The sequence below is a fragment of the Ranitomeya variabilis genome, chromosome 1 (genome assembly GCF_051348905.1).
Source record: "Ranitomeya variabilis isolate aRanVar5 chromosome 1, aRanVar5.hap1, whole genome shotgun sequence".
Classification (NCBI taxonomy): domain Eukaryota; kingdom Metazoa; phylum Chordata; class Amphibia; order Anura; family Dendrobatidae; genus Ranitomeya; species Ranitomeya variabilis.
Genome location: NC_135232.1, coordinates 660,526,001 through 660,551,664, shown reverse-complemented (window position 1 = coordinate 660,551,664; position 25,664 = coordinate 660,526,001). Strand labels below are relative to the sequence as shown.

Sequence of the window (25,664 nt, the reverse complement as noted above, 5' to 3'; positions counted from 1 at the left end):
ATGCGGTTGGAACCAGGCAGCGACCTTTCACGTGGAAATCAACCTAATAACACACTGAGCTATAAGGAAACATGAGAACAGGTTGTACAGGAAGAAAAAGATTTTTCCACCACCAGGAGCAAAACAGTAACAATGCAGTGACATGACAAGAATCTGCATAACTAATCATATGCTAAATTGCTGCATGTGAAATGTATGATCATTGTCTATATAATAATGGTAGTCTCACCTTCAAGGCAGTAGTGGGTGGTGAGACATGGGGCCTGAAAGTCAAAAGGTCAAAACATTGTATCCCCCTTAAGGGTATATTACTCAAGGGGATTGACAGGGCGGATTTGCATAGGAAATTCTGCAGCATAATACAGTAGAATCATGGTCAAAAAATCCCATTCAACCGAGAAAATCCTTTAACAGACCAGACTGCCAATACAAACTAGTCAGTATCTAAAACTATGCTGTACTATCTCCTTTGTACAGTAATGCAAGATTAAATATTTGGAAATGCAGTAGCATTTGGGCAACAAAATCTGGAGTGGTTTTTCTGCTGCAGATTTTACTGTAGGGAAATTTTCTGCTACGGAAATTCTGCAGTTATGAGCAAAGTGTCACTTTATTATACGTGTACCACTAAGGCACGTTCAGTCTCTGTTTGGTTGTGAAAAGTATGCCCAAAGTATGTAAATAAGAGATAGCAAAAAAAAAAAAACACAATAAAAATTCAGTGCAATCTGAAAAATTCTTATTATTTTTCCAAGTTGAAAATGCTAGAAAAAAATGGATGCTATTTCTTTTAACCTCTTGGTGTTTTTAGAAAAGCTGATAAAAGATGTTCAAAAACCTGAACACACAGAAGTAGTTTTTGCCTAGAATTGCTGGTGTTCATTATTTGGAACATTTTCACTTTTTTTTTCAGGAGGTTTCCGTGTCTGAACCTGCCTGTGAAAGACGTTGTGTGCCCATAGCCACTGTTTTTTGGGAAGAGGTTTTTTTCCTGACACACTTTTACAGTGGTGTTTTTTTTTTTACCCCGTACTGTTTTACAGTTTTTCGACTACACAGCATCATGTTTGGAGTGGATTCCGAGAGGAACTCACAGGAAGCTTTTCAAAAAACCTTGTCGGAAATAATCTCAACTTACTATGTGAAAGACCAAAAGGAATGGAAGAATTTTCCAAGAGTATTTTCATTTTTTATTTTTAATTGTAGATTTTGAAGGGGGATCCGCTTCAAAATTCTCCTCTGAAAAAGAAGCCTAGCCTCACATTCAGCAATATGGTTTTCATAGTCCACACGTGTGATGCGCTGTCAGAAACGTCAGATCGCAGCTAATAAGAATACTATTATGTAGGCAACAACATAAAACAGGCAAAACCAACAAAGACGGCGCGGCACGCTACGGCACGATGGGCAGGAAAGCAAAAGGTAACGGCAATATTAATTTTAAATCGGAGTCAGGACCTTGTAGTAAGATAATAAAATTCTACATGGAACATCAGTGATCGTTGTTCTCTGGCTGTTGGGACACTACAACTCCCAGCATGCTATGACAGCCTCCTTAGGTTGTAAGGATATTTTAGTTGTAGTTTTGGAGAGACTTATGATGAAGACGACGTAATCAGTGATTACAATGAATGAATCCAGAATAAAAATAACTGCCAATATGATCCATCATGGGTACATAAATCGATGCACAATAGTCAATGAATGGATCACGGACGAGGACCAGATCCGACACCAGTGATCATTATTGGTCTGATTAGAGGTCTTAGGTTAGATCCGTAATCTCGGCTATGACAATAAGTTTTAGGGACAGGTAAGCCCCAGGAATACAATGAGAAGTTATTCTGGAGACTTTATAGAAGCTACGGAACCAGAATACATCACAGGAGGCCGATCCATATTTCGGATTATCATACAGCAATGAATTAGGGGGGTGGGAAGTGGTCGGTGAAGGAATCCTTGCTTAGGGACCGAGGGACCAGTCCTTAATCCCCCTCCCCCTGATGGGGATACATACATGACAAGGTGCTGATACTTACAGCCCCAGGGCTGGTCCTGTCCTCTCTGTGCCCCTCCTGCCTCACTGCTGCCCGGCTTTTGCTTGGTGATCTGCTGGATGTTGCAGGATGGGGTTTGTTGTCTTGCCATAGGTAGTAGAAGGTGCCCAGGATCCAGGCGACAGTCAGGATGGCGATAGCATTAGCCCTGATCCTTCTCATGCTTACTGCAGGCAGGAGGATAGAGAGATCTGTATGAATGGGGGGAGGCGAGGGGCTGCCAGCTCCTTTACATTCTCCCCCAGCCTGTGTCAGATCTACCCCCTGTGATGTGCTCCTGCTGCTGCCTCCTTCCAGCCTCCAGTCTCCCCCTCTCCCCTGTATCCCTGTGTCTGCCTCCTTCTCCCTGGATCTCCCTCCCTTCCCTTCTGCTCTCACTCAGCTGTTTGTTTTAGCTCAGTCCTGCAGAGAGAGAACATCCTCCTCAGGGTCCTAAGGTCCACCCTGCCACTCAACATGGAAATGTGCCTCTCCACATCACAATGACCATTCATCCATAGATGATGCAGAGCATCAGTGAGAAAATCATCACCCGCTCCACGATTATTATTATTTTTTTTTTTTTTATTTTGCCAATGGGATTGGATAATATTGTGGCTTTATAAATGTTATAATAATAATGTATTATTATTAAATGTTATAGCACATATCAAGAAATATTCACATGTCCGTATTAGGCTACGTTCCCGCGGTGAGTTTTTTAATGCTGCATATTTTTGAAAAAAAAGCAAGTAAACTATTTTCCTTAACTAGTGCGGAAAATCTAAAACTCACCAAAAGCTCAATGTGGGAACATAGCATAGAGGAGAGCATAAAAACGGGAATAAAAAGTTTCAGCACCAGTATTTGAATGACTGTTTGGGTTTCCTAAAAAGTGATCTGTTCGCATCCACAGCAATAGGTTTCTTGGACAGAACCGTAGTCAGCACAACTTTTGCTATTTTCGCAAATAATAGCAGACAAAGCGTTTATTTCTAAAGTTTTAATTTTTTTTTCACAAATCAATGGTGCACATGAAAGTTTCTCTGATAAGATATGTTACAAAGTTTCTTATTTTCATGTGTACTATTGATTTATGAAATAACAATTAAAATGTTGGTTACACCTTAACATTATAGACTTTAAGAAATAGATCATAATGGATTTTCACCCCTTTTGTCATTCGTTTCATGGATCCGGGTTTTTTTACACCGGTAGTAAAAATGGATCCCTTCATTGCAGAATGCAAACGGATGCAAGCAGATACAAATTGGAAACTTTGGTGTCGGTTTAGTATCCATCTGTATTTTCATTTTTACAAACAGATCCCAAATGGACACGTCACCAGATCCTTATGTTACTCCTAGTATAATCAATAATAAGACTTTTCTTCTGTAAATGCACATTGTGAAGATAACTTGTGGTAGGATTCTGCCCTGCACATGGATGAAAAACGGAAGCGAATCGTTAGCCCTCCGATTCGGCGTATGAGTTTCATGGATCCACATAGACTTAAATGGCTGATTTTTATCCGCAAACACAGATCAGAATAGGACTGCGCGGATTTCATTCATTGATCTGTGTGTTTCTCGGATGTTTGCAAGGATCAATGAAACTATGGGTCTGTGCGTTGTGCGAGAGACAAACAGCACACAGAGGTGTAAATGAAGCCTAAAGGGAACGTGTCGTCAGAAAATGACCTAGCTTAAATCAGATTTTTGTGTTACGTGTATTTAAAAAAAAAAAATTGGCAATATCTAATTTTTTGTGATCTTTATTAAAATACAAAATGAGTAATCTTGCAATTTTCATGCTGTCCACTGGGGTTTATTTTAGACTCGTAATTTCTGTCTGAAAAAGCCCCAGTAAATAAATTGCAAGATTTCCAATTTTTATTTTTAATACCGATTGTGATATGAAAAAAACATTGGCAAACATGTTTAACCCCTTAGCGACAGAGCCAATTTGGTACTTAATGACCGAGCCAATTTTTACAATTCTGACCACTGTCGCTTTATGAGGTTATAACTTTGGAACGCTTTAGCGGATCCCACTGATTCTGAGAAAGTTTTTTCGTGCATATTGTACTTTATGATAGTGGTAACATTTCTTCGATATTACTTGCAATTATTTATGAAAAAAACGGAAATATGACGAAAATTTTTAAAATTTTGCAATTTTCAAACTTTGAATTTTTATGCCCTTAAATCAGAGAGATATGTCACACAAAATAGTTAATAAATAACATTTTACACATGGATACTTTACATCAGCACAATTTTGGAAACAAAATTTTTTTTGTCAGGAAGTTATAAGGGTTAAAAGTTGACCAGTGATTTCTCATTTTTACAACAAAATTTACAAAACCATTTTTTTAGGGACCATCTCACATTTAAAGTCACTTTGTGGGGTCTGTATGGCTGAAAATACCCAAACTTGACACCATTGTAAAAACTACACCCCTCAAGGTGCTCAAAACCACATTCAAGAAGTTTATTAACCCTTTACGTGCTTCACAGGAACTGAAACAATGTGGAAGGAAAAAATGAACATTTAACTTTTTTTTGCATACATTTTACTTCAGAACCAATTTTTTTATTTTCACAAGTGTAAAAAGAGAAAATGAACCACAAAATTTGTTGTGCAATTTCTCCTGAATACGCAGATACCCCACATGTGGGGGTAAACCACTGTTTAGGCGCACAGCAGGGCTTGGAAGAGAAGGAGCACCGTTTGACATTTTTACAATGCAGAATTGGATGGAATTGAGATCAGACGCCATGTCGCGTTTGGAGAGCTGTTATGATCCTTAGTGGTTGAGGATCACAAATTACTCCAGCTAAGTAACAAACATAGGACAAGCTCTAGGGAGGTGGCAAACTGGACTGACCGCAAATCTGAACCTATCCAAACACACTAGAAGTAGCCGGTGAACGTGCCTAAAAATCCTAGACGTCTCGAGCCAGCCTGAGGAACTAACTACCCCTAGAGAGAAAGAAAGACCTCTCTTGCCTCCAGAGAAATAATCCCCAAAGATATAGAAGCCCCCAACAAATAATAACGGTGAGGTAAGAGGAAGGCACATACACAGGGGTGAAAGCAGATTCAGCAAATGAGGCCCACTAATACTAGATAGCAGAAAACAGAAAAGGGAATCTGTTATGATCCCTAGTGGCTGAGGATCACAAATAGATCAGCAAGTGATAAAACTAAGGACGAGCTCTAGGGAGATGGTAACTGGACTGATCGCAAATCTGAACCTATCCAAAACAACTAGAGGTAGCCGGTGAACGTGCCTAAAAAATTCCTAGACGTCTCGAGCCAGCCTGAGGAACTAGCTACCCCTAAAGAGAAAGAAAGACCTCGCTTGCCTCCAGAGAAATAATCCCCAAAGATATAGAAGCCCCCAACAAATATTAACGGTGAAGTAAGAAGAAGGCACATATATAGGGATGAAATCAGATTCAGCAAAAGAGGCCCACTAGTACTAGAAAGCAGAAAATAGAGCAGGGGTCTATGCGATCAATAAAAAACCCTTACAAAATATCCATCCTGAGATTTCAAGAACCCACACACCAACTAACGGTGTGTGGGGAGAAACTCAGCCCACTAGAGCAACCAGCAAGTGAGGGAATTACATTTTAGCAAGCTGGAACAGAAAACATGATAAACACTGCTGATCAAAAAATGAGCAAACAAAACTTAGCTTATCCTGGATGGACTGGGAGCAAGGTAGTCAGAAGGAATCTGAGTAGCACTGATTACATCGACAGCCGGCAACAAGTGGAAGTAAAACAGAGCTAAATAGGAACCTCCCAGAGGATAACGAACCAGCTGATAGCCAGAGACCAGCAGGATAACAGGCAAAGCCATCAGGCTGAGCCCAAAGCAAAAGTCACACCATACCACCAGTGACCACAAGAGGGAGCCTGAACACACAGAGTTCACAACAGTACCCCCCCCCTTGAGGAGGGGTCACCGAACCCTCATGAAAACCACCAGGGCGATCAGGATGAGCCACATGGAAGGCACGAACCAAATCGGCTGCATGAACATCAGAGGCGACAACCCAAGAATTATCCTCCTGACCATAGCCCTTCCATTTAACCAAATACTGGAGCCTCCGTCTAGAAATACGAGAATCCAAGATCTTCTCCACCACGTATTCCAATTCTCCCTCAACCAGCACCGGGGCAGGAGGCTCAACCGGAGGAACCACAGGCACCACATACCTCCGCAACAACGAGCGATGGAACACATTATGAATAGCAAATGATGCTGGGAGGTCCAGACGAAATGACACAGGGCCAAGGACTTCCAGAATCTTATAAGGACCGATAAACCGAGGCTTGAACTTAGGAGAGGAGACCTTCATAGGAATGAAGCGAGAAGACAACCACACCAAGTCCCCAACGCAAAGTCGGGGACCCACACAGCGACGGCGGTTGGCAAAGAGCTGAGCCTTCTCTTGAGACAACTTCAAATTGTCCACCACATGATTCCAAATCTGATACAACCTATCAACCACAACATCCACTCCAGGACAGTCAGAAGGCTCCACCTGACCCGAGGAAAAACGAGGATGAAACCCCGAATTACAAAAGAAAGGAGAAACCAAAGTAGCAGAACTAGCCCGATTATTAAGGGCAAACTCGGCCAACGGCAAAAAAGTAACCCAGTCGTCCTGATCAGCAGAAACAAAACATCTTAAATAAGTCTCCAAGGTCTGCTTAGTTCGCTCGGTTTGGCCATTCGTCTGAGGATGGAAGGCCGACGAAAAAGACAAATCAATGCCCAATTTAGCACAAAAGGTCCGCCAAAATCTAGACACAAACTGGGATCCTCTGTCAGAAACAATGTTCTCAGGAATCCCGTGCAAACGAACCACATTTTGAAAAAACAGTGGAACCAACTCGGAGGAGGAAGGCAACTTAGGCAAGGGCACCAAATGGACCATCTTAGAAAAACGATCACACACCACCCAGATGACAGACATTTTCTGAGATACTGGAAGATCCGAAATAAAATCCATGGAAATGTGCGTCCAAGGCCTTTTCGGGACAGGCAAAGGCAAAAGCAAACCGCTGGCACAAGAACAGCAAGGCTTAGCCCGAGCACAAATCCCACAAGACTGCACAAAGGAACGCACATCCCGCGACAAGGAAGGCCACCAGAAGGACCTAGCCACCAAATCTCTGGTACCAAAAATCCCAGGATGACCCGCCAACACTGAAGAATGAACCTCGGAAATAACTCTGCTGGTCCATTTATCCGGGACAAACAGTCTCTCTGGTGGACAACGGTCAGGTCTATCCGCCTGAAATTTCTGCAGCACTCGTCGCAAATCTGGGGAAATGGCAGACAAAATCACTCCCTCTCTGAGAATACCAGCCGGCTCAGAAACTCCCGGAGAGTCAGGCACAAAACTCCTAGAAAGTGCATCAGCTTTCACGTTCTTTGAACCAGGCAGGTATGAGACCACGAAGTTGAAACTGGAGAAAAACAACGACCAACGAGCCTGTCTAGGATTCAGGCGCTTGGCAGATTCGAGGTAAATCAGATTTTTGTGATCAGTCAAGACCACCACACGATGTTTAGCTCCTTCGAGCCAATGTCGCCACTCCTCAAATGCCCACTTCATAGCCAACAACTCCCGATTACCAACATCATAATTCCGCTCGGCAGGCAAAAATTTTCTTGAAAAGAAAGCACATGGCTTCATCACAGAGCCATCAGAGCTTCTCTGTGACAAAACAGCCCCTGCTCCAATCTCAGAAGCATCAACCTCGACCTGGAAGGGGAGAGAGACATCTGGCTGACATAAGACTGGAGCTGAAGAAAACCGGTGCTTCAGCTCCCGAAAGGCCTCCACGGCCGCAGGAGACCAATTAGTCACATCAGAACCCTTCTTGGTCAAATTCGTCAAAGGTTTAACCACGCTAGAAAAATTAGCGATGAAACGACGGTAAAAATTAGCAAAACCCAAGAACTTCTGAAGACTCTTCACAGACGTGGGCTGAGTCCAGTCATGAATAGCCTGGACCTTGACTGTGTCCATCTCCACAGTAGAAGGAGAAAAAATAAAACCCAAAAAGGAGACCTTCTGTACTCCGAAGAGGCATTTTGAGCCCTTCACAAATAAAGCATTAGCACGCAGGACCTGAAACACCATCCTGACCTGCTTCACATGGGACTCCCAATCATCAGAAAAGACCAAAATGTCATCCAGATAAACAATCATAAATTTATCCAGATATTCTCGGAAGATGTCATGCATGAAGTACTGAAACACAGAAGGAGCATTAGAGAGTCCAAAAGGCATCACCAAGTACTCAAAATGGCCTTCGGGCGTATTAAATGCTGTTTTCCATTCATCTCCCTGCTTAATGCGCACAAGGTTATACGCACCACGGAGATCTATCTTGGTGAACCAACTGGCACCCTTAATACGAGCAAACAAATCAGACAATAGTGGCAAAGGATACTGAAATTTGACTGTGATTTTATTCAGAAGACGATAATCTATACAAGGTCTCAAAGAACCGTCCTTCTTGGCCACAAAAAAAGAATCCTGCACCAAGAGGGGAAGAGGATGGGCGAATATGTCCCTTCTCCAAAGACTCCTTTATATAACTCCGCATCGCGGCATGCTCTGGTATAGACAAATTAAAAAGTCGTCCCTTAGGGAATTTACTACCAGGAATTAAATTTATAGCACAGTCACAATCCCTATGAGGGGGCAGGGCACTGGACCTGGGCTCATCAAATACATCCTGGTAGTCAGACAAAAACTCAGGGACCTCAGAAGGATTGGAAGAAGCAATAGACACCAACGGAGTATCGCCATGAATTCCCTGACAACCCCAACTTGACACAGACATAGCTTTCCAATCTAAAACTGGATTATGAGCTTGCAGCCATGGCAGACCCAAAACGACAACATCATGCAAATTATGCAGAACAAGAAAGCGAATCACCTCCTGATGTACGGGAGTCATGCACATGGTCATTTGCGTCCAATACTGAGGCTTATTCTCAGCCAAAGGCGTAGCATCAATTCCCCTCAGAGGAATAGGAAATTCCAAAGGCTCCAGGACAAAACCACAGCGCCTGGCAAACGACAAATCCATCAGATTCAGGGCAGCACCCGAATCCACAAAAGCCATAACCGAGTAGGACGACAAAGAACAAATCAAAGTAATAGACAAAATAAATTTAGGCTGTATAGTACCAATGGTGACAGGTTTAGCGATTTTCTTTAAGCGTTTAGAGCATGCTGAGATAACATGAGTAGAATCACCACAGTAAAAGCACAACCCATTTTGACATCTATGACTTTGTCGCTCAATTCTGGTCAGAGTTCGGTCACATTGCATAGACTCAGGTCTCTGTTCAGAAAATACCGCCAAAGGATGAGCAGATTTGCGCTCCCGCAAACGCCGATCAACCTGAATGGCTAAAGCCATAGAATCACTCAGACTTGTAGGGGTGGGAAACCCCACCATAACATTCTTAACGGCCTCAGAAAGACCTTCTCTGAAATTTGCAGCCAGGGCACACTCATTACATTGAGTAAGCACCGACCATTTCCGAAATTTTTGACAATACACCTCTGCTTCATCCTGACATTGAGAGATAGCCAGCAAAGCTTTTTCTGCCTGATTCTCAAGATTAGGCTCCTCATAAAGCAGTCCAAGAGCCAGAAAAAATGCATCTACATTAAGCAATGCAGGATCTCCTGGCGCCAGAGAGAAAGCCCAATCCTGAGGGTCGCCACGCAACAAGGAGATAACAATTTTAACTTGCTGAGCGGAATCACCAGAGGAATGAGGTCTCAGAGATAGAAATAACTTACAATTATTCTTAAAATTTAGAAACCTAGATCTATCTCCAGAAAACAACTCAGGAATGGGTATCTTTGGTTCTGACATAGGGCTATGAATAACAAAATCCTGAATACTTTGCACCCATGCAGTAAGATGATCCACACTAGAAGTCAGAGTCTGAACATTCATGTCTGCAGCTGAGCTCAAAACCACCCAGAGTTCAAGGGGATGAAAGAAGACTGCAGCAAAGGAAAAGGTGGAGAAAAAAAAAAAAAATGTACTCAGGTCTTCTTTTTATCCCACTTCTGCGATGATTAAACACTTTTTGGCCTGCTATACTGTTATGATCCTTAGTGGTTGAGGATCACAAATTACTCCAGCTAAGTAACAAACATAGGACAAGCTCTAGGGAGGTGGCAAACTGGACTGACCACAAATCTGAACCTATCCAAACACACTAGAAGTAGCCGGTGAACGTGCCTAAAAATCCTAGACGTCTCGAGCCAGCCTGAGGAACTAACTACCCCTAGAGAGAAAGAAAGACCTCTCTTGCCTCCAGAGAAATAATCCCCAAAGATATAGAAGCCCCCAACAAATAATAACGGTGAGGTAAGAGGAAGGCACATACACAGGGGTGAAAGCAGATTCAGCAAATGAGGCCCACTAATACTAGATAGCAGAAAACAGAAAAGGGAATCTATGCGGTCAGTAAAAAACCCTTACAAAATATCCACTCTGAGATTTCAAGAACCCCCGCACCAACTAACGGTGTGGGGGGAGAAACTCAGTCCCCTCTAGCAACCAGTAAGCGAGGAAATCACATTTTACCAAGCTGGACAAGAAACATGATTAATGCTGATAATCAAAAAATGAACAAACAAAAACTTAGCTTGTCTTGGAGAGACTGGGAGCAAGGTAGTCACAAGGAATCTGAAGAGCACTGAATACATTGATAGCAGGCAAGGAACTGAGTATCCAGATGAGCTAAATAGGAAACCAACCAAGGATAACGAACCAGCTGATGCAGCCAACCTGCAGAAAGACAACACTACACAGTACCGCTTGTGACCACTAGAGGGAGCCCAAAAATAGAGTTCACAACAGAGAGCCCCTGATGTGCCTAAACAGAGGAAACCTCCCACAAGTGACCCCATTTTGGAAGCTAGACCCCTTAAGAAACTTATCTAGATGTGTGGTGAGCACTTTGAACCTCCAAGTGCTTCACAGAAGTTTATAACGTAGAGCCGTGAAAATAAAAAAATCGCATTTTTTACACAAAAATTATATTTTCACCCCCAAATTTTTATTTTCACAAGGGTAACAGGAGAAATTACACCCTAAAAGTTGTTGTGCAATTTGTTTTGAGTATGCCAATACCCCGTATGTGGGAGTAAACCACAGTTTGGGCGCACAGCAGGGCTTGGAAGAGAAGGAGCACTGTTTGACATTTTTTCAATGCAGAATTGGCTGGAATTGAGATCGGACGCCATGTCGCATTTGGAGAGCTCCTGATGTGCCTAAACAGTGGAAACCCCCCACAAGTGACCCCATTTTGGAAACTAGACCCATTAACGAACTTATCTAGATGTTTATTGTGCAATTTATGCTGAGTACACTGATACCCCATATGTGGGGGGAACCACTCTTTGGGCGCATGGCAGAGCTCGGAAGGGAATGGGCGCCATTTTGGAATGCAGACATTGATAGAATGGTCTGCGGCGTTATGTTGTGTTTGCAGAGCCCCTGATGTACCTAAACAGTAGAAACCCCCCACAAGTGTTTTGGAAACTAGACCCCCCAAGGAACTTATCTAGATATGTGGTGAGCATTTTGAATGCCCAAGTGCTTCACAGAAGTTTGATGCAGAGCCGTTAAAAAGAAAAATCTTTTTTCCACAAAAATGATTTTTTAGCCCCCAATTTTTTTTTATTTTCGCAAGGGTAACAGGAGAAACTGGACCCCAAAAGTTGTTGTCCAATTAGTCCTGAGTACGCTGATGCCCCATATGTGGGGGTAAACCACTGTTCGGGCGCACAGAGAAGCTCAGAAGGGAGGGAGCACCATTTGACTTTTTGAGCGCAAAATTGGCTGTTGCGTTTGGAGACCCCCTGATGTACCTAAACAGTGGAAACCCCCAATTCTAACTCCAACCCTAACCCCAACACACCCCTAACCCTAATCCCAACCCGATCCATAACCCTAATCCCAACCGTAACCATAACCCTAATCAGAACCCTAAGCCCAACACACTCCTAATCATAATCTCAACCCTAACCTCAAACCTAACCCTAATCCCAACCCTAATCCCAGTACACCCCTAACCCTAATTCCAACCCTAACCTTAACACTAATCGCACACGTAACCCTAATCCCAAACGTAACCCTAATGCCAACCCTAACCCTAATACCAACCCTAACCCTAATCCAAACCCTAATCCCAACTCTGACCCTAACTTTAGCCCCAACCCTAACCCTAACTTTAGGCCCAACCCTAACCCTAACTTTAGCCTCAACCCTAACCCTAGCCCTAACCCTAACTTTAGCACCAACCCTAACCTTAGCCCTAACCCTAACCTTAGCCACAACCCTAACCCTAATTGGAAAATTTTCTATTTTGATCACTGTGGTAGGATCTCACAGTGACTAAAATAAAACAAGAGGAAGAGTCTTCCTCTGCCGGCCGTCAGTCACGGTGGGTACACTGCGCATGCGCCCGCTATTTTCTTACTGGAGGAAGAAGCCGGCGGCCAGGAGGGAACGCAGGAGGACCCAGGGACACCGGTAAGTATAACAGGGTCCCCAATCCCCCTATTTCTCTGTCCTCTGATGTGCGATCACATCAGAGGACAGAGAATGACAGACATCGCTTTTTTTGTGGCCGCCAGTAAACGGTTAATTACCGGCGATTACAAAACAGGGGTTGGCAAAAACCGACCCAGATCATGTTCTTTGGGGTCTCTGCTACTCCTGGCAGCCGAAACCCAAAAGTTCCTGTGCCATTTTTTTCCCGGAAGAAGATGGCGGTGCCCATCGGGAGCCAGAAGGAGCACCGGGGGACACGGGTAAGCATCAGGGGCGATCGGGGACCCCATTTCTCTGTCCTCTGATTTGCAATCACATCGGAGGACAGAAAAATTAAATGGGAAATCACGTTTGGTTTTTTTGCAGCCGCCGGTAAATGGTTAATTACCAGCGATCGTAACCAGGGGGTCGGTAAAAACCGACCCGAATCATGTTCTCTGGGGTCTCGGCTACCCTCGGCAACCGAGACCCCAGAGAAAATCCAACTCTGGGGGACGCTATACACTTTTTCCGCTGTGGTTTAAGTACCCTTAACTGCTGCCGTTAAAAGGCGTATCGGCGGTCGTTAAGGGGTTAAACAATTTTCCCTCACCCTTGATCTAGAGGCCAATTCTTTGGAACATTTCTGGAATAAACTGTATGAAATGATGAAAGAATTGTGGAGCTTTTGGCCTTATTATGCCAGTGTAGGTTAACTCCACCAACGTTATTAAAAGTAGACAGAGCCAAGTTGAAGGTTGCATGGCCAAGCATGTCTGGCAAAACTCACATATAGCACATGGACACATTTTTTGTATATAGCTCTTTTCATATGTCCACCAAAAAGAAAATGGAAAAAATGTCCACAGTTTTAGGATTGCTTTGCAGCTCTGGGGTCCTCGGTTCAAATTCCACCAAGGACAACACGTGCAATGAGTTTGTTTGTTCTTCCCGTATTTGTGTGGGTTTCCTCTGAGTTTTCCATTTTCATCTCCACAAAGAGATACTGATAGGGAATTTAGTTTGTGAGAGATTGATCATGATGTCTGTAGAGAGGGGAATTGGATAGCAGTCTTTCAAGGGGATATGAACCTGGATAGTTTGCGTAAGGTGGAAGAGAACCGTCTGTCACGATCTCCACACTGTACTTGTCTGCTATGCTACTATTGTGTGGAGGCTGTCAGTCTGTTTTGGTTATGCTGAGTCTGGGCTGCAATCACCTGTGTTCACTTCTCTTGATTAGTCCTCTACTTAAGCATGCTAGCTCCTCCATCCAGTGTCAATCGTACACTTGCTACTGCCTGTGTAAGTCTGATCTCTCTGTGATCTGTGTTGTGAATTAGACTTTTTTGGCTCCCTCTTGTGGTCACTAGTGATATGACTCTGGGATTGTCTTTCCTCAGTTTGGCACCCACCTGGGTCGTTAGTCCAGGGGTGTTGCTATATAAACTTCCTGGATTCTCAGTCCAGTGCCTGGCATCGTTGTAATCAGTTCCTTTCTGTTTGCTCCTGTCTGCTGGTCCTGGATCTTGCAAAATTAAGCTAAGTCCTGCTTCCTTGTTTTTTGGTTATTTGCATTGCTCTTATTTTTTGTCCAGCTTGTACTAAATGTGATTCCTGATTTTGCTGGAAGCTCTAGGGGGCTGGTGTTCTCCCCCCGGGCCGTTAGACGGTTCGGGGGTTCTTGAATATCCAGCGTGGAAATTTTGATAGGGTTTTTGCTGACCGTATAAGTCATCTTACTATATTCTGCTATTAGTCAGTGGGCCTCTCTTTGCTAAATATCTAGTTCATTCTTACGTTTGTCTTTTCTCCTTACCTCACCGTTATTATTTGTTGGGGGCTTGTATCCAACTTTTGGGGTCTTTTCTCTGGAGGCAAGAAAGGTCTATCTTTTCCCTTCTAGGGTTAGTTAGTTCTCCGGCTGGCGCGAGACGTCTAGAACCAACGTAGGCACGTTCCCCGGCTGCTGCTATTTGTGGTGCTAGGATTAGATATATGGTCAGCCCAGTTACCACTGCCCTATGAGCTGGTTTTTTGTGTTTGCAGACTTGGTATGTACTTTTGAGACCCTCTGCCATTGGGGTCATAACAGTATGCCAGGCCAGGGTTGAATGTTTAATGCATTGCAGAAGTGGGATTACAAGAAAGGAAAGTCTGAGTTTTTTTTTTTTTCTTTCCTCTCTTTTTTCCTCCCCTTTACCTCTGAGTGGCTTGTGCTTGCTGCAGACATGAATGTCCAGACTTTGATAACAAGTGTGGATCAGCTTGCTGCTCGTGTGCAGAGTATACAAGATTTTGTTACCAGTAGTCCAATGTCTGAACCTAAAATACCTATTCCTGAGCTGTTCTCTGGAGACCGATTTAAGTTTAGGAATTTCAGGAATAATTGTAAATTGTTTCTATCTCTGAGACCCCGTTCATCTGGAGATTCAGCTCAGCAAGTAAAAATTGTTATCTCTTTCTTACGGGGCGACCCTCAGGATTGGGCCTTCTCGCTAGCGCCAGGAGATCCGGCATTGGCAAATATTGATGTGTTTTTTCTGGCGCTCGGATTGCTTTACGAGGAACCCAATCTTGAAATTCAGGCAGAAAAAGCCTTGTTGGCTATTTCTCAGGGGCAGGATGAAGCTGAAGTGTATTGCCAAAAATTTCGGAAATGGTCCGTGCTTACTCAGTGGAATGAGTGTGCTCTGGCCGCAAATTTCAGAAATGGCCTTTCTGAAGCCATTAAGAATGTGATGGTGGGGTTCTCCATTCCTACAGGTCTGAATGATTCCATGGCGCTGGCTATTCAAATTGACCGGCGTTTGCGGGAGCGCAAAGCCGTGAATCCTCTGGTGGTGTTGTCTGAACAAACACCTGATTTAATGCAATGTGGTAGAATTCAGACTAGAAATGAACGGAAAAATCATAGACGTCAGAATGGGTTGTGTTTTTACTGTGGTGATTCTACACATGTTATATCAGCATGCTCTAAACGCCTAACTAGGGTTGTTAGTCCTGTCGCCATTGGTAATTTGCAACCTAAATTTATTTTGTCTGTGACTTTAATTTGCTCATTGTCCTCCTACCCTGTTATGGCGTTTGTGGATTCAGGTGCTGCCCTGAGTCTTATGGATCTGTTGTTTTCCAAGCGCTGTGGTTTTGTTCTTGAGCCATTGGTAAATCCTATCCCTCTTAGAGGTATTGATGCTACGCCATTGGCGGAAAATAAACCGCAGTTTTGGACACAGGTAACCATGTGCATGACTCCTGAACATCGGGAGGTGATTCGTTTTCTTGTTCTGCATAAAATGCATGATTTGGTCGTTTTGGGTCTGCCATGGTTACAGACCCATAATCCAGTCTTGGATTGGAAGGCAATGTCTGTGTCAAGTTGGGGCTGTCAGGGAATTCATGGTGACTCCCCGCCGGTGTCTATTGCTTCCTCTACTCCTTCGGAAGTTCCTGAGTATTTGTCTGATTACCAGGATGTATTCAGCGAGTCCAGCTCCAGTGCTCTTCCTCCTCATAGGAACTGTGACTGCGCTATAGATTTGATTCCAGGTAGTAAATTTCCTAAGGGAAGATTATTTAATCTGTCTGTACCTGAGCATACCGCAATGCGTTCGTATATCAAGGAATCTCTGGAGAAGGGGCATATCCGTCCATCCTCTTCCCCCCTTGGTGCGGGATTTTTTTTTGTGGCCAAGAAGGACGGATCTTTGAGACCTTGTATTGACTATCGGCTTCTGAATAAAATCACTGTTAAATTTCAGTATCCTTTGCCTCTGTTGTCGGACTTGTTTGCCCAGATTAAAGGTGCCAAGTGGTTCACCAAGATAGATCTTCGTGGTGCGTACAACCTTGTGCGCATTAAGCAAGGAGATGAATGGAAAACTGCATTTAATACGCCCGAAGGTCATTTTGAGTACTTGGTGATGCCTTTCGGGCTCTCTAATGCTCCTTCAGTGTTTCAGTCCTTTATGCATGATATTTTCCGGAAGTATCTGGATAAATTTATGATTGTTTATCTGGATGATATTCTGTTTTTTTCTGATGATTGGGACTCGCATGTAGAGCAGGTCAGGATGGTGTTTCAGGTTTTGCGTGAGAATGCTTTGTTTGTTAAGGGCTCAAAGTGTCTCTTTGGAGTACAGAAGGTTCCCTTTTTGGGTTTTATTTTTTCCCCTTCTGCGGTGGAGATGGACCCAGTCAAGGTCCGAGCTATTCATGATTGGACTCAACCCACGTCAGTTAAGAGTCTTCAGAAGTTCTTGGGTTTTGCTAACTTCTACCGTCGTTTTATCGCTAATTTTTCTAGCGTTGTTAAACCTTTGACGGATATGACCAAGAAAGGTTCTGATGTTGCTAACTGGGCTTCTGCAGCCGTGGAAGCTTTTCAAGAGTTGAAGCGCCGGTTTACTTCGGCGCCTGTTTTGTGCCAGCCTGATGTCTCACTTCCCTTTCAGGTTGAAGTGGATGCTTCTGAGATTGGGGCAGGGGCCGTTTTGTCGCAGAGAGGCCCTGGTTGCTCTGTAATGAGACCATGTGCTTTCTTCTCTAGGAAGTTTTCGCCTGCTGAGCGGAATTATGATGTTGGCAATCGGGAGTTGCTGGCCATGAAGTGGGCATTTGAGGAGTGGCGTCATTGGCTCGAGGGTGCTAAGCATCGTGTGGTGGTCTTGACTGATCACAAGAATCTGATGTATCTCGAGTCTGCTAAACGCCTGAATCCTAGACAGGCCCGTTGGTCATTGTTTTTCTCCCGTTTTGACTTTGTGGTCTCGTATTTACCAGGTTCAAAGAATGTGAAGGCTGATGCTCTTTCAAGGAGCTTTGTGCCTGACTCTCCTGGAGTCGCAGAACCAGTTGGTATTCTTAAAGAGGGAGTAATCTTGTCAGCCATTTCTCCGGATTTGCGACGTGTGTTGCAGAGATTTCAGGCTGGTTGACCTGACTCTTGTCCACCTGACAGACTGTTTGTTCCTGATAAGTGGACCAGCAGAGTCATTTCCGAGGTTCATTCCTCGGTGTTGGCAGGGCATCCGGGAATTTTTGGCACCAGAGATCTGGTGGCTAGGTCCTTTTGGTGGCCTTCCTTGTCACGGGATGTGCGGTCATTTGTGCAGTCCTGTGGGACTTGTGCTCGGGCTAAGCCTTGCTGTTCTCGTGCCAGCGGCTTGCTCTTGCCCTTGCCTGTCCCGAAGAGGCATTGGACACACATTTCCATGGATTTCATTTCAGATCTTCCGGTGTCTCAAGGAATGTCTGTCATCTGGGTGGTATGTGATCGCTTTTCCAAGATGGTCCATTTGGTATCTTTGCCTAAACTGCCTTCCTCTTCCGATCTGGTTCCCTTGTTCTTTCAGAATGTGGTTCGTTTACACGGCATTCCTGAGAATATCGTGTCTGACAGAGGATCCCAGTTTGTTTCCAGGTTCTGGTGATCCTTTTGTGCTAAGATGGGCATTGATTTGTCGTTTTCATCTGCCTTTCATCCTCAAACTAATGGACAAACGGAGCGAACTAATCAGACTCTGGAGGCTTATTTGAGGTGTTTTGTTTCTGCAGATCAGGATGATTGGGTGACCTTCTTGCCGTTGGCTGAGTTTGCCCTTAATAATCGGGCTAGTTCCGCTACCTTGGTTTCGCCATTTTTTTGCAACTCTGGTTTCCATCCTCGTTTTTCCTCGGGACATGTGGAGACTTCTGACTGTCCTGGGGTAGATTCCGTGGTGGATAGGTTGCAGCAGATCTGGAATCATGTGGTGGACAACTTGAAGTTGTCACAGGAGAAGGCTCAGCGTTTTGCCAACCGCCGCCGCGGTGTGGGTCCCCGACTTCGTGTTGGGGATTTGGTATGGCTGTCTTCTCGATTTGTTTCTATGAAGGTCTCCTCTCCTAAATTTAAGCCTCCCTTCATCGGTCCTTACAAGATATTGGAAATCCTTAATCCTGTGTCCTTTCGCTTGGATCTTCCGGTGTCGTTTGCCATTCACAACGTGTTCCATAGGTCTTTGTTGCGGCGGTACGTTGTACCTGTGGTTCCTTCTGTTGAGCCTCCTGCTCCGGTGTTGGTTGAGGGCGAGTTGGAGTACGTGGTGGAGAAGATCTTGGATTCTCGTCTCTCCAGGCGGAGGCTTCAGTATCTGGTCAAGTGGAAGGGCTATGGTCAGGAGGATAATTCCTGGGTGGTTGCCTCTGATGTGCATGCGGACGATTTAGTTTGTGCCTTTCACGCTGCTCATCCTGATCGCCCTGGTGGTCTTGGTGAGGGTTCGGTGACCCCTCCTTAAAGGGGGGGTACTGTTGTGAATTAGACTTTTTTGGCTCCCTCTTGTGGTCACTAGTGATATGACTCTGGGATTGTCTTTCCTCAGTTTGGCACCCACCTGGGTCGTTAGTCCAGGGGTGTTGCTATATGAACTTCCTGGATTCTCAGTCCAGTGCCTGGCATCGTTGTAATCAGTTCCTTTCTGTTTGCTCCTGTCTGCTGGTCCTGGATCTTGCAAAATTAAGCTAAGTCCTGCTTCCTTGTTTTTTGGTTATTTGCATTGCTCTTATTTTTTGTCCAGCTTGTACTAAATGTGATTCCTGATTTTGCTGGAAGCTCTAGGGGGCTGGTGTTCTCCCCCCGGGCCGTTAGACGGTTCGGGGGTTCTTGAATATCCAGCGTGGAAATTTTGATAGGGTTTTTGCTGACCGTATAAGTCATCTTACTATATTCTGCTATTAGTCAGTGGGCCTCTCTTTGCTAAATATCTAGTTCATTCTTACGTTTGTCTTTTCTCCTTACCTCACCGTTATTATTTGTTGGGGGCTTGTATCCAACTTTTGGGGTCTTTTCTCTGGAGGCAAGAAAGGTCTATCTTTTCCCTTCTAGGGTTAGTTAGTTCTCCGGCTGGCGCGAAACGTCTAGAACCAACGTAGGCACGTTCCCCGGCTGCTGCTATTTGTGGTGCTAGGATTAGATATATGGTCAGCCCAGTTACCACTGCCCTATGAGCTGTTTTTTTGTGTTTGCAGACTTGGTATGTACTTTTGAGACCCTCTGCCATTGGGGTCATAACAGATCTGCACCTGAAACAGCCTAACTTTATTCCCTTCCTGGACTTAGACTCTTTGCTTGTGACCTGACTTCTCTTTTGCCTGCTCCCTGTAATCTATATTGCCATTCTGGTTTTCCTGACCCTGGCTCGTGAATTGGTTTTCGTCTCTGACTATCCCTTGTTGTACTGTACCATTTCCCGGACCTGACCTCAGATCGTTTGACCTCCATTTACTTATCCAGTAAGTAGTATTATATTTCTATCTGTTATTGCAGTCTTTCTCTCCACTTTTGGGACTTATTATTTCTATAGTGACTCGTGTCACATTACGATTGACCGTTAAGTTTTTCTTTTCCCATCTATGGATCAGTTACAAACTTTATGTGATCAGGTGGTGAATCTGATTCAGTTATTCCAGGATCTGGCCTTGGAACAACACAAACTGGCATCCTCACAGGCTCAGTTACAGGGTCAGATTTCTGGTACTTTACTTCAGAATCTCTCTCCTCCGACCGCTGTCATGACATCTGAACCTTTTGATGCATCCTTGAGCCCCCCTGAACCTGTTGTAGCAGTCCACGACAAATTTTCAGGGTAAAAAAGACCACTTCAGAATTTTCAAAGACAGCTGTAAATTATTGTTTACCTTGTGCCCTCGGTCATCGAGGAATGAGTCACAGTGGGTGGGGATTATAATGTCACTTTTGCGGGGGGGGGGGTCCCCACACTTGGGCATTTTCCCTACCCTCTTTTGCTCCTGAACGTCTTTCTGTGGATGCTTTTTTGACTCTTTAGGACAGATCTATGACAAACCTGACAGGGTCAAGGTGGCTGAGACAAGGATCGTGGACCTGACACAGGGTGTAATAATTATAGGGGATAACTCAGGAGACTCTTTGCGTGGAACAAGACAACTACAGGACACAGTCTTATAAGTGGTAAAGTCTATATTATCACACGGTGATTCAAACAGGTGCAGAGAGAAACTCAAGTCCACAACACTTGGTGTAAATATTAAACGCAGCTTAGCAGTCTATAGGAAACTTCAGAGGAACATGCAATCAAGCAGAAAGTCTATGAAGCACAGTTATTCTTGAGGATACTTGACACGAATAAATCCTTGTCTTAGTCCAAACACAGATAGATAAGCTTATAAGGCAGTTCAAATAATATCTTAGCTCAACCAGGGAGGCCTGGTTAATAGTCTCAGATTTTTGCAGAGCAGCAAACGCTTACATGTCCAGCAAATGCAGATGGAAGTAAATACGAGCAGCAGATGAAGGAGGATTACTGGAACTGGTGTATGCAGGAGGAACTCAGAGCAGAGTAGCAGGATCACCACACAGGTTCACAGGAGCAGGTATATAGCCAGGAAGTAATCAGAGGTCAGGAGCTGGATGCAAGGCAGAATACTCTAGCACAGACTGAAGGCTGGGGTGGTGTTTTATAGTAGAAAGACACAGTGCACATGAGACCAAAGACGCCATCTTGGAAAAGGGCAGTAATGCACAAAAGGTAAAAAATGTTCAGAGTCCTGACATTACTCCCTCCTTAGAAGTGGCCTCAGGACGATCATGGACCTGGTTTCTCAGGGAATCTCTGATGAAAAGGAGAAATCTTCTGTTGGGCATTGATGATTTCCACAGGTTCCCAAGAGTCTTCCTCAGGGCGATATCCCTGCCATCTTATCAGACATTGGAGCCGATTCCTGCGAATCCTGGAATCAATTATTTCCTCCACCACAAATTGTTCTTGCCCATCAATCACCACAGGCTGCGGAGGTGGCACAACACGTCCCTGGAAGGTATTAGGAGATACAGGCTTTAGTAAAGATACATGAAAAACTGGGTGTACCTTCATAGTCCTAGGCAGCTTCAGCCGGCAGGCCACAGAGCTCACAATACCGTTGATCTTGATAGGGCCAATGAATTTCTGTCCACGTTTTTGTGAAGGAACGTTTAACTTCAGATTCTTAGTTGCTAACCACACGGAATTTCCTACCTTGAACATGGGTGCAGGTTTACGGAATCTATCAGCCGATCTCTTATAACGTTCTTGAGCTGTGGTCAGGGATTCCTTCAGAACCTCCAGATTTTGTCTCATCGCAGTCAGCCTTTCCTCCACTGCCGGAACCGGAGAATTAATTGGAGACCTAGGTAAAATACACGGATGATAACCCAGATTGGCAAAGAAAGGTGTAAATTTAGTGGCGGCGCTCTGAGAATTATTATATGAAAATTCGGCTAACGGCAGCAACTCCAACCAATCATCCAGGAGATGGCTGACATAGCATCTTAGATATTGTTCCAGCGTCTGGTTGGTACGCTCAGTCTGACCATTTATCTGGGGATGGTAAGCGGAAGAGAGACAGACATTAATATTGAGTGCAGAGCAAAACCCCTTCCAGAATCTTGAAGTGAACTGTACTCCACGGTCAGAGATGATTTCATCCGGAACCCCATGCAACCGAAAGACATTCTGTATAACCAAGTTCACTGTATCTTTAGCTGAGGGGAGGCCGGTGCATGGAACAAAATGAGCAGCTTTAGTCAGGCGATCAACTACCACGATTGTATTCATGCCCCCCGATGTAGGCAGCTCCACAATAAAGTCCATTGATATAGACCCCCAAGGGCGGGATGGAACAGGTAATGGTTGTAGAAGACCCGTAGGTGCCACATGAGGAGTCTTGTAACGGGCACATACCTCGCAAGAGAGAACATAGTCCTTGGTATCCTTCAGGCAAGTTGGCCACCAGAAGAATCGGCTCAGGAACTCTTGTGTCTTCTGTACACCCTGTGATAAGCCAACTTGGACTCATATACCAACTTGAGGATCTGCAGACGGACGACTTCAGGGACGTAGATACGTCGATGTCTGAACCACATACCACCCTTAAAGACAAGATTAATATCCACAGGTGGGATAGCCAGAAATACATCACCGTCATAGGCCTCCCTGCACTCCTTCCACAAGTCCTGATCGTGGATAACTCAGATGAAATTGGCATCAGATAGAATGGTCTTGGACAGGGCTCCAGGTACGGAATCCGCAGCATGGATTCGGGATAAAGCATCAGCCTTCTCATTACGAGAACCTGGACGGTACGAGATAACAAAGTTAAATTGATTTAAAAATAAGTTCCAACGAGCCTGACGAGGAGAAAGACATCTAGCGGATTTAAGGAACTCTAAATTGCGATGGTCAGTTAGCACTATGATCTGTTGTGCAGCTCCTTGCAGATGATGCCTCCATTCTTTGAAAGCCGCCATAATAGCCAGCAATTCCTTGTCTCCCACGTCGTAATTCTTCTCTGCTGAGGTTAGTCTACGGGAAAAGAAAGCACAAGGATGTAGCAGACCCTTCTCTCCAGTTCTTTGGGAGAAAATAGCCCCCAAAGCATTATCAGAAGCATCCACCTCCACAATGAATGAAAGTGTTGGATCTGGGTGTATCAACAGCGGTGCTGATGTGAAACAGATCTTAAGCCGATCAAAAGCTTCTTGAGCCTGTGATGACCACTTAATGGGCTTTTCCTTCTTTGTCTAGGAAGTAATGGGACGGACAATATCAGAAAAATTTTGAATGAAGCATCTGTAGAAATTTGCAAAACCAATAAAACGTTGGACTTCCTTAACGTTCTTTGGTACCGGCCAGTCAAGGATAGCCTGAATCTTACCAGATTCCATGTTCAGCCCCTGGGGAGAGATAATATAACCCAAGAACTGTATCTCAGAACGATGGAACTCGCATTTCTCTGGCTTGATATACAGATGGTTCTCTTTCAGACGTCTTAAAACAGTTTTGACATGTTCTTCATGTTCCTGTAGAGAGTCAGAAAAGATTAGTATATCGTCCAAATAGATCACCACAAACTGGTCCAACAAATCTCTGAAAATGTCATTAGCAAGGTGTTGAAACATTGCAGGGGCGTTACAAAGCCCAAAGGGCATCACAAGAGATTCAAAGTGTCCATAACGGCATCTGAATGCTGTCTTCCACTCATCCCCTGGACGAATACGCACCAAATTATAAGCCCCACGAAGATCCAGTTTAGAGAACACCTTAGCATGGCGGACTCTTTCCAGTAATTCGGGAATCAGAGGCAAAGGGTAACGGTTTCGTATGGTTACCTTATTGAGTTCCCGATAGTCAACACAGGGTCTCAGAGTCCCATCCTTCTTTTTTTTAAAAAAATATAGGTGCCCCTGCTGGTGAGGAAGAAGTACGTATGAAGCCTTTGGCCAGATTTTCATCAATATACTCCTTTAAGGCTTGAAGCTCAGGTGCCGCCAAAGGGTATACGTTACCAAAAGGAATAGCTGCCCCAGGAAGCAGCTCAATGGGACAGTCATAATGCCTGTGTGGAGGAAGCTGATCTGCATTCTTCTTGTCACAGATGTCAGAGAACTCTTTATATCCTGGAGGTAAAGAAAATACCTGTACATGTGGTTCCGTAGCCGTTGTCTCCGGGACAGCTTCTGTTAACGCTGAGTTGCTCCTTGTTGGAAAGGTAATCTCCTTGGTCTCCCAGTTGATAATTGGGTTCTGAGAACGCAACCAAGGAATGCCTAAAATCACAGGAAAATGAGGAGAAGAAATTAGCAAGAAAGAAAGTTGCTCCTGATGATTAGGCTCCAACACAATTTCAAGGGGTACGGTCTCCTGATCCACAGGCCCAGAGATTAAAGGTGATCCATCCACTGTTTCCATGGTAATTGGAGAGGCTCTTTGCTGAATTTCAATACCATGTTCCTTGGCAAATGCGATATCCATGAAATTGCCACCTGCACCAGAGTCAATCATAGCTGCACTGGAAATCCACTGTCCTGAACACAGGATCTTAATAGGGAGAGAACAGTGAGAGTTCTTTTCCTTCAGCTCCTTGGGGGGTGAAGTCATAGAAAGTGAATGGAACACAGCGTTTAAAGGCAGGCTACATTCAAAGATGTCAGATTCATCATCACAGTTGTCATACTCCCCTACTGCTGCTAGCACCTTGTTAGGCCATCTAGGACACTTAGGACAATTGATCAAGAAGTGGTCAGACTGGCCGCAGAAGAAACATAGACTTTCACGAAGGCGATGCTCTCGGTGCTCATTGATCTCGTGCCTCTGAATGGAATCAATTTGCATGGGTATCTCCTCCACCTCCCGAGAGGTTTTACCTGCAGGTTCTTTGGAAGGAAGGGAAAAGTTAGAAATATGGTTATAAGCAGCAAATTTCTCCTGCCTACGCTCAGTAAGGCGAATGTCTATGCGCACACAATGCTGTATAAATGTCTCTAGCTCTTGTGGTGACTCAGAGCGAGCTAGTTCATCTTTTATAATACTAGACAGACACCTTTTAAAAATAGGCAATTGTGCATAACTGTCCCAATTGGTATCTACCGCTAATCTCCTGAATTCAGTGGCATACTCAATAACAGAACGTTTAGCCTTGCGTAAAAACAACAAAGCAGATTCAGCGGTTGCACAGCGATTAGGGTCATCAAACATTAATGCCATAGCAGCCAAGAAATCATCCAAGTTATTTAACCGTGGGTCACGAGACTCAATCATAGGATTCGCCCAGGCGAGCGCTCGTGAGGTCAGTAGCATTATTACACACAATACTTTGGATCTATCAGTAGGAAAATGTTTAGCATGCACATCAAAATATAGCATACATTGAATCACAAAGCCACAAAATTTGTCGCGATCACCATTAAATCTGAATGGGGGCAACTTAGGTGGGCTAGCTGGTGGCGGTTGCCCAGAGGGTAAAGTCACTTGTGCAGCTATTTGCGTGCTTATGTCCTGAAAAGCCCGTCCATACTGGGACTCTATGCCAGCAAGTTTGTTTTCCTGGGCTGCCATGCGGTTGCTTAAGTCCTGCAAAGTTTGTCCAAACACTTGTTGATTGTGTTCAAAGCTTCCAAACTTCTTTTGCAGACCTTCCACATCTTTCTGCAGTGATCTAATTATGGAAAACACCTGCTCTCGTC

General features: G+C 44.4%; 1 protein-coding gene across 1 annotated transcript in view; it reads right to left on the bottom strand.

Annotated features, from left to right (window-relative positions):
* The window catches only part of GALNT16 (polypeptide N-acetylgalactosaminyltransferase 16), a 212,154-nt gene extending 209,621 nt beyond the window's left edge, over positions 1 to 2,533 (bottom strand). The window contains exon 1 of the mRNA XM_077263246.1: positions 2,040 to 2,533. Within this exon, the coding sequence (XP_077119361.1) occupies positions 2,040 to 2,219 (180 nt within the window). The 5' untranslated portion in view covers positions 2,220 to 2,533. The remainder of the gene's footprint in view (positions 1 to 2,039) is intronic.
* Positions 2,534 to 25,664: the final 23,131 nt, after the last annotated feature.